This window comes from Calonectris borealis, chromosome Z (genome assembly GCF_964195595.1).
Source record: "Calonectris borealis chromosome Z, bCalBor7.hap1.2, whole genome shotgun sequence".
Classification (NCBI taxonomy): domain Eukaryota; kingdom Metazoa; phylum Chordata; class Aves; order Procellariiformes; family Procellariidae; genus Calonectris; species Calonectris borealis.
Window position 1 is genome coordinate 38,411,701 of NC_134352.1, and position 9,644 is coordinate 38,421,344.

General features: G+C 44.4%; 1 protein-coding gene across 1 annotated transcript; it reads right to left on the reverse strand.

Moving 5' to 3' along the window:
• Positions 1–647: 647 nt before the first annotated feature.
• Positions 648–4,147, reverse strand: CKS2 (CDC28 protein kinase regulatory subunit 2). The gene is made up of 3 exons (XM_075136805.1): positions 3,847–4,147; positions 2,185–2,312; positions 648–983 (listed from the first exon to the last, which is right to left on the reverse strand). Exons 1-3 carry the CDS (start codon positions 3,903–3,905, stop codon positions 931–933), a joined length of 240 nt encoding a protein of 79 aa, XP_074992906.1. The 5' UTR covers positions 3,906–4,147; the 3' UTR covers positions 648–930.
• Between the last annotated feature and the right edge of the window lie 5,497 nt (positions 4,148–9,644).

Genomic DNA, 9,644 nt, shown 5'->3' on the forward strand with positions numbered 1-9,644 from the left:
TCAAAGTTAAACTGCATCACCACACGCATTGTCCAAGCACTTCCTGAACACTGACAGGCCTGGGGCCATGACCACTTCCCCAGGAAGCCTGTTCCAATGCTTGACCACCCTCTCAGAGAATAACTTCTTCCTAATATCCAATCTGAACTTCCCCTGACACAGCATCAAGCCATTCCTTTGCATCCTAACGCCGGATGCCTCATGAGACGTAGGATGACAAGTAGTCATTGCAGAACAATTAATCCGATTATAACCTACATTAACTACAGATCCCCATATTTTGAGCACACCAGACGCTAGTCTGATTATTACCTGTCACTGCCAGCTTTCTTTTCAGATTGCCTGCAGTTCCCAATTCAAATCAGGGTTAGGAACTTTGGCCTGTAGGGCAAAATAATCCTTGCCAAGAAACAAAAATAGGTTACAAAGTTTTTTTCTGAAGTAGGTACCCTTAACATGTTAAACAATGAATATTTGTTTTATCTGGTGAATTAGAACTCTAGACACTTAGGTTTTATAGAGCATTAAAAATAGACTTTATTTTTTTATGCCTACTACTAAACAGGTGAGCCACTGGATTTGAACATGCTACACTTCAGCAGAAAAGCTGAGTGCAAGAGTTATTGAACACAGGTAACAAGTGATCATCTAGTCAGAACATGCAATACGTAAACTTTAATAAAATTCATTGAAAAGTCAGATAGGCACTTACATTAACAGTAAAGAAGACAACTTCATCACTCTTTGAACACGATAGCAGCCTACTTGGAATTGCATTTGACTGAGCTTTGTTGCTGTGAATAATACAGCTCATGCACAGGTATGGATGTATGTTTTGTACATTTTAAAGTATTCACTGAATACTACCAACATATATACACTCATATACATAGTTCCAGAAGATTTAGGAGAAGATTTATAGACAATGGTTCATTTCTGCTCATCCTTTGGAAGAGGTCTTCTGAAGAGAAGAATATGTGGTTCTGTGGAAACAAAATTGAACAAAGTGTCAGTCTGTGACCTAAGTCTTGATAACAGAGATTTCTTCCATTTAAGAAGTCTTGAACAACAGTTGAAGCTTGCTGTCACATAACAAACAGATTAAGAAGTCAAGTCCACAAATATGGCCCCCTGTGTAGTATTTACGAACAACTTTGCAGTAACCTTACAACAAACAGGTGTTTTTGAAAGTTTTATACCAAATGTTGGCAGTATCATAAACTTAAGATACTTACGGAAGGAAGTACTGGAAAAAAGAAGTGATTTTAGTTAGTATTGGTACTAACCCTGTCTCTCTACATTGGGCTATTTGATAAGCTTTGTTACTGACTAACAAACTGCTGATGCTGTCCTTGTTAGTACATAGTGTCAAGCATCAACAAAAGCCACTTTAGTTAATACAGCTAGCTTACATTATTATTGATCTTATTTAATTGTAAGTAATTCCTCCAAAAAAGCCCAAAGGTGCCCAGGTCCGGGAAACACTGGAAGGTTACGCTAATTTCTTCACCTGGTTCTTCTGAAACTTGGAACTCCATGCTGCTGCAATTCATCTATCACCAGTTACTTTTTAGTCAGGCTTGTCAATGCTAAGTTATCTTGAATGGCTGTTTTCAGTAGCCTAGTTGGCAGAGTTTTAGGGCTTCACACCCCATTAATTGCTGCTTTTAGTAGGTCATATAACTAGAATTCAAACTATAAGTAGACTTTTCAGAGCATTAATACAGGACCTTGTCCACATGAGCATCTGTGAAGTTTTTGTACAAAAAGCAGGTGTGTCAGCTTTATGATTTGAAGATATGCTGCTACATAAAGTTTGGTTCAGCCACTGGGATACTAACATTATTCAAGAGCTCACAAGAAGCCTATTTCTATAGGCACAGGTAGGAACAGTTTCCAGTCTGGCATGTTTTGGCGACTGATAGACCACACATACCTAGGACAAGGCTAGCATTTTGCAGTTCTGGGAGCAAGGTGTGAAGGTTTAAAATAAAGGCTGTTATGTTGCCTTTGTTGCCAAATGGCTAAAATAGCAAGGAGATAAAGAGGAGTCTAAACATTCAGTAGTGAACTCCAGCTGGATTGCACAGCAGGAGCAATTATGCACTACACACTTCAGTTGAGCAGCAGGCAGCTGGTATTTTAGACCCTTTTGTTCATCTAACTCTGTTCAGATGTGCTTACCTGGCTCATGGATCATATAGTGAACCCAACCAAGACTTTGCTGAACACCAAGTCGTCTCCACTCCTCTTCAGACATTAGATGGGATTTTGGCACTTGTTTTGAAAGTTCTCTTGGCAGCATCACATGTCTGCAGAGGTTTAATTATTAAACACACACAACATACACTAATGCCTGTGTACACTAGACAACTTGCACAGATCTACACTGAAAGACAGTAAGTTCAGTTATGAATACCAGCATTCCCTATAAGGAAGCCTAGGGTGCTGACTGATACCACTAGTTTGATTATGAAGCATATGACCCAGAAACCAGTTTTAAATCCACTTTGTCTACTAAACGTTACATCTGTAATGCAACTGTATATTGAAAGTCAACCTACCTCCTGGAAGAGATTAATTCCTCTGCATGCTCTGATCATGCTACTTGTATAGAAGTATATGTTCTTGGCAATTAGCCATCATAGCAGCTATTTGAAAAATAAGAACTTTGGACTTTTAGAGTGATTGATAAAGTCACCCTTGTTTGTATTTTTGTAACCAACAATATATTTTCCACAAAGACTACAGTACTGGTTTAGAAAGGCAGAACACTAACACCACTTAAGAGCCTGATCTGTCAGCTGAGGAGAAACATACAGCCTGCTCTCCACATTTGCAAGTTCCTTTATCACTTAATAGAAACCAAATCACTCAATCTTGTTTTTGGGATCGTAAGAGTCAGCTGGTAAGAGGGACACTTAGATCTCTACACCGAGGAAAAAAAAACCTGATTCGTAGTAGTGCTTTCAAGTAAGCCTAGAGGACTGAACTTGAACAGTATCAGTTATATATATCCGAACTGACTGGTGCTATAGCATGGCTTTGAAAACTAGCAGAGAGAGCACTTGTCTCGAAGGCTTTACAAACGACATTTATTAGTACTATGTTTTGAGGTGGCCTTATGAACTGCCTTCAAAGCTGATGCGTTAATCACAATGCTTGTTTCATCCACATTCGGAGCTCGAATTGAGACAGTACAAGACGTCACTGAGCTGTGCAGAGCATGTGGAACACAAGGGTTTGAGTTCCCTGCTTCGGCTTCTTACGGCACCTAAGCGAGTGAGACGGTAGGGCCCGAGGCAGCCCGGACGGCCCAGGCCCTCCTCCCCCGGGAGAGGCGCCACCGTCAGCAGCGGGCAGATGGGGCTGGCCGCCACCACGCGCTCCGGGGCGGTCGCCGCCCAGTTCTCGTCAGCAGGGGCCGAGCGCGCCCCCAGCCCAGCTCTGCCGCAGCCGCTTCGCTGGGGAGGCGCAGCAGGCTTTGCCCCCCACCTCCACCGCTTCCTTCAGCGCCCTCTGGCTGGGGCTGGCGTTGCCCGCTCACCGAACGGTCGCCCGGGAAGGGCCAGCCGAGACCAGCACTCGAACCACCCCGCAGCCCCCTCCACCTGGTCGGAAGCTACGCATGAAGGAGCAAGGCCCGGCCCCTTCCCACAGGCTGTAAGCTCCTCTGGAAGCCAGAGCCGCGCTCACTGCCGCCACCGGTGGCGCTTACTCCCGAAGGGCATCGCACAAGCCCCGGGCGAGGCGCCTGCCCAAGCCGCCCCCCTCCGAAAGGGCCGGCAGGAGCCCCTTGCCTGCTCCCTTCAGCCGGCTCTCCCGCGCTCTCCCACAGCCTCGTACCGGTACTCGTACTGCTCGTCAAAGTACTTGTCAGAGTAGTAGATTTGCTTGTGGGCCATGGCGGGAGGCGGCGGCAGGAGCAGCAGTAGCGACCGCACCGGCTCTCCTCACGGACAACCCCGCAGACTAACCGCCCGCTTCCGCGCCCCGCTCGGTTTGAATCTAACAGCTCAACTCTTATTGGCGTTGCCGGCCCAGCCAATAGCCTGCCGCGCCGCTACGCCCGCCGAGCCGCCGCGTGACTCGAGCGCTCGCCCTCCCACCAATCCCCGGAAGCTGCAGGAGAGCCTTGCGTAAGGGGGTGACGGTTGGGAGAGCGGCGCAGCGCGGCGGGGCGGGAGCGCGGGGCTGGGACGCGTTGCGGAGGGGCGGGCGTGAGGCGCGGGGGCGCGGTGATTGGCCAGCCGCGGCCGGGGCCGGGCGGTTCCAGCAGTTTCTAGACTGTACGGGGAGGGGGCGGATGAGGCGGTTGGGGCCGTTGGTGAGCGCTGCCCTGCCCCTGCTGTGATCTGCGTGGCGCGGCGCTTGCGGCGCGGGCGGCTGTAGTCCCGGTTGTCGAGGGGATTGCTCATGGCAGGCAGCGGGAGGGAGCCTTCTCCGGCCTCCTAATAAAGCTTCAGGTTTAAATGAAGCGTGCGTTGTGCCCTGGTGCCGCTGCTGAACTGTATGCCCTGGGGTCGGCTAGGGTTTGTGAACTCGTGGAATGCTGGACTATGGCTGTTCCACAAACACGACTGCTTCCCCGACTTGAAAGGCCATAGCGGCTGTGGGACTTGCATGCTACTTCCTCAGAGTGCAAACAAAATAAAAATGGGGTGCAGGTGTATTGAGAACTGTGGGAGGTCTGTGGACAGGATTTCAGCTTACAAATGTTCTTGCCCAGCAAAACAGCACAGTAAATACTTCCATGGTAAAACATAAGTAGCAACTTGCCAGGATTTGGTAAGAGGCACTGCAGTTCCTAGGATGTTGTGGTTTGGCATCAGGCTTTTTCAGTAGGTAAATACTAAATTCTGTGGTTTCCTAAACTCCAGAGGTATTTCTTGGGTGCGGTTGCCATATGAGATGAGATAAACTTAGTGGGAATGTTGCCATCTCACCGTTGCTTTCTTCACGTTCTGTGTCCCCTGCCTATGGCGTGCTGGTGTGTCCTCTCCTTGTTGGGTCTCTGTACTAAAAGATGACTAGTTTAATTTTCTGCTTTCATGGTGCTACCAGAAAAGCAGGTGTTGTCTATGATCATGTAATACGCCTGTCTGAAAACTCTTCTGATGGGGAAAAAAAAATGGAAGTCACATGAGGCACAAGTGCTGACACACATGCTTGGGTAGGGATCATTTTTATTTTATCAGCATTGTTTTTACTGGTACTGCAGTCTGATGTCTTAAATGCTAAAGTTTAAACCAGTCTCACGCCTTACAACTGTTAAAAGGAGCGCTTATCATAATCCAGCAGTAATATTTTTCTCTTAACTGGACTGCATCTTAGGGCATGTTGATATAGGTCATTTACAGGCAAAATGAAGCCAGTATTTTTGTACTAGTGTAGTTGAATGTGTGAAATTCCTTTCATTAACAAAGATCCTCAGCAGGAATATCAATTCCAGTATAATCGTACAAGTACAAACCACCTTCAAGTTTTCTAAGGTATTGGTTGGATTATTCAAAACAGTATGTTTTTTTTTTACCTTAGTTTCTGGCAGCACAACTGTTATTTCTGAATACTTAAGGCAGAGAGTACACAGTAATTTCTGTTAGGAGTGGTGTTGTGTAATAATGGAAAAAAAGATCAAACCACCATGACAAAGGGGTTCTGCTGGATGGAAGGCATTTCATCTGTGTGCCGCCTTTATAACCTTTCAGCTCACCTCATGCATACTGAACATGAGAGAAAATTGACCTAAAGGAAGCCTGTGTATAAGCCTCCTTTGAGTTCACTCAGAAGTGAAAGCCGTAGTCCCTTTAAAGCAACTTTTCCTTCTATTGCAAATACTCATAATTACACCAAATCATAATTTTTAAGAGGATTAAAAGGATTCTTAGGCAGATATGCATCCAGTTTTCTTTGACATCCTTCAAATTATTTTGAAAATCCTTGTTCCTCAGGATTGAACAACTGTATTTGTCAGGCAACTGGTAGACCTAACAAAAATAACACACTGGTTTCAGTAATCCAGGGTTAGGAGATCTTACTTAGTGCTGCAGTGCCATTTCAGCTGCTTCTGTCATAATTTCTTTTCCCTGACAAGACTTAAAAACATTGGTGAGTTATAAATAATGCAACAGTACCAGGAATTTGTTAAGTTGCACTATTAATTTGGTATCTTTTTCCTATAATGAAAACCTTAATGTAAGGCGTATCATTTGTAAAATTACTGAAATAAAGTAATAAGCTTGTTAAATGGTTAAGCTTGATAATAATTTCCTGGCACGTGAACGACAAGAACAGCATTGGGAGTAGTCGGGACGGATTTACCAAGAGGAAGTCATGCTTGACCAACCTGTTAAACTTCTGTGATGAAATGGCCTGGCAGAGCCAGGGAGAGAGCAAGGGTTATTGTCTACTTAGTCTACCTAGTCTTCAGTAAGGGTTTTGACACTGTCTCCTGTAACATCTTCATGGAGAAGCTATTGATATATGGGCTGGATGTGCGGACAGTGAGGTGAACGGCCGGGCCCAGAGGGTGGTGATCAGTGGCGCAAAGTCTAGTTGGAGGCCAATAACTAGTGGTGTATCCCAGGGGTCAATACTGGGCCTATCCTGTTCAACATCTTCATTAATGATCTGCACAATGGGGCAGAGCATACCTTCAGCAAGTTTGCAGATGACACGAAAACTGGGAGGAATGGCTGATACACCAGAGGGTTGTGCTGCCAGGTCGATGGGCTGCAGAAATGGGCTGAGAGGAATCTCATGAAGTTGAACAAGGGAAGTGCAAAGTCCTGCACCTATGGAGGAACAACCACAGGCACCAGTACATGGTGGGAACCACCCAGCTGGAGATCCGTTTTGCAGAAAAGGACCTGGGAGTCCTGATGGACACCAGGTTGAACATGAGCCAGCACTGTGCCCTCGGAAGCAAAGGCGGCTAATGGTATCCTGGGCTGCATTAGGAGGAGTGTTGCCAGCAGGTTGAGGGAGATGATCCTTCCCCTCCATTCAGCACAGGTGAGGCCACTGCTGGAATACTGTGCCTGGTTCTGGGCTTTCCAGTACAAGAGGGAGATGGAGCTACTGGAGAGAGTCCAATGAAGGGCCACAAAGATGATGAAGGGACACTAGCATCTCTTCTATGAGGAAAGACTGAGAGAGCTGGGACTGTTCAGCCTAGAGAAGAGGAGGCTCAGGGGAGACCTTATCAATGTATATACAAACCTGAAGGCAGGGTGGAAAGAAGACAGAGTCAGGCTCTTTCCAGTGGTGTCCAGTGACAGGATCAGAGGCAATAGGCATAAACTGAAACATGGGATGTTCCTCCTGAACATCAGGAAACACTTTTTTACTGTGCGAGTGACAGGACACTGGCAGAGGTTGCCCAGAGAGCTGCTGGAGTCTCCATCTCTGGAGATCTTCCAAAGCCATCTAGACATGATCCTGGGCAGTGGGCCCTAGGTGGCCCCACTTGAGCAGAGATGTCAGACCAGATGACCTCCAGAGGTCCCTTCCAACCTCAGCCATGCTGTGTGATGCTGTGTGAAACAAGGCTCTTCAGCATTTTCTTCAGAGTATTGTTATACATAAAGGCTGTGACAGTCACACTGCAAAGAAGGGAATAAACTCTTCGGTATCCAGCGTGGAGAAAACAAAAACGCTTCAACTTTGTCAAGGCAGCTTAGAGTTAGACCTTTGGAAACATTTCCTACCAGTACCTAATTTAATTATCTAGAAAATTTTAGAAAAAATACATCCTGCAGGAATGTTTTAGGTCCAGCTGATCCTGTCTCTGATCAGTGACTTCTTTGAGGCCTGCTTTCTGTGGTTGTGTCAGTTATGGCTTCCCATCGTAACTTTTGCCAGTATTGAGCTGGAGAACAAAAGTAGTTTTTTTCTCCAGTGCTCTAGAATGACCTTTTAATTTTAATTGTAATACATTCTCATATTCAAAGAAGTTAGTTTCTGGAATTAGGATTATCAGGTGGTGGATCCAGATCCTGACTGAAGCTTCTGAACCAGGTCAGAAGTGAATGAAACCACAAATACCTACATTATTAAAGAGAAAAGCTGCTAACTAGCTTTTACCATACACTTGTGCCTCAGCATGTTGAAGCCATGTATTGAAGCATATATGAAAGAAGTTTGCCATAGTACAGACTAAAAAGGTTCCGCATAGCCTCAGAGGCATAGGTCTGTCAGGAGGGACGTGCTCCTGCTCAAAACACTGTTCGATTAGCTCTTGCCGCTGAAACACAAGATAAAATGGCAGACGCATGAAGAGAGTATTCTTGAGCTTCTTTCTCTGTTTTCTGTGGCTGTTAGGCAGGCACGTAAAATTTTGAACAGCAGTAATCCGTGTGCTGTATGAGAACAGCATGACTGTAGTCAGCATAGAGCCTCTTCAGGACTAAAGGTGGGCTATGAAATGGGTTTTTTGGATGGTTTTGTATATGTAGACAGGAGCAGATGTAAATCCTCTGTGGAACCTATTGCTTGTGACCAAGGCCATCCACAGAGTTGTGTGGGCTATGATAAATAAAAATCTGTCATAATGAAGGGCCCGTGTGCACCTGACTATTGCGTATACAGAATTCAGGATGTAAGTTATGGTGGATAAAAATATTTTCCGTGGTTTTTGACAGAAGGGGAAGATGCACAGTTTCCCATCTGTAGCATGCATAGCGATTTCTGATTATAATTCTCTACAGCTTTTTCTGTTCAGTTCTATGAGATATTTGAAAAATTTAAGTTACATGTACTTTTACTGCAGTTCTGTTTTCAAACATGTCCTTATAAAACACTAATGTCAGATACTTGAATATATTTTCCTGAATAGAACAGCAAGATCACAGTCAAGGAACCTTTTGTACTGTCTTCATGAGTCATAATCATATACACAGTTAATAATTTGTGAATAATTTGAATGTGAATCACATTCATAACATATGGATGAACCCTTATCTGTGCTTTTATATTTTTAATGTTTCCTGTGGAAGCAAGGCTTAAACAATTGCACTCTCCGAGAGTTTTAATCCTCAATTAGCTTTTGAACCTATTGGCTGGTTTGGTCAAACTTAACAGAAATGTTGATAAATTATTGCAAGTTTCATGATAACAGGTGGCCAGATAGAGCAGAAGCACTCTGATGGGGGACAACGTTACAGTTAAACTCATACCTTACTAGACACCAAAGAATCTACATGGAGAAAAAAGACTTTATATAAATGCCTCAGTGATAAATATCCTTCAGCCTTTGGTGTGCATACCTCTGAGACAGTAATCATTCACAAACCATGAATCAGTAGAAAATCAATCTTGCTTAGTTCTGGTATTCAGTAAACTAACTTTTTATTTGACTGTGATTTTATTTTCTGGCTTTATATGGTATTTGCCTAGTATTTCACAACCCCAGTAATCCTCAAAGCACTGATCCTACAGACTTAATCAGGCTACTCATATGTGTAATATCAGTCTTTGCAGACTTGATCTTCAGAATTAGTTTACCTCAATTTAGATACTTAAATTTGGATTTATTGCTTTTTAAAAAACATTTTCATAAACTTGGCATTGTTTGTGTGTAGTTAACCTCCCCTCAGTTAATGAAGAAAATGGATTATTTTTGTTCCATTTTTCAGTTCACACAA

Coding starts and splice junctions, on each gene's coding strand:
- CKS2 (XM_075136805.1), bottom strand. CDS start 3,905: ATGGCCCACAAGCAAATCTACTACTCTGACAAGTACTTTGACGAGCAG. Junction 2,313..3,846: donor GACGAGCAGTACGAGTACCG/GTACGAGGCTGT, acceptor AAACCTCTGCAG/ACATGTGATGCTGCCAAGAG. Junction 984..2,184: donor CTATATGATCCATGAGCCAG/GTAAGCACATCT, acceptor TTGTTTCCACAG/AACCACATATTCTTCTCTTC.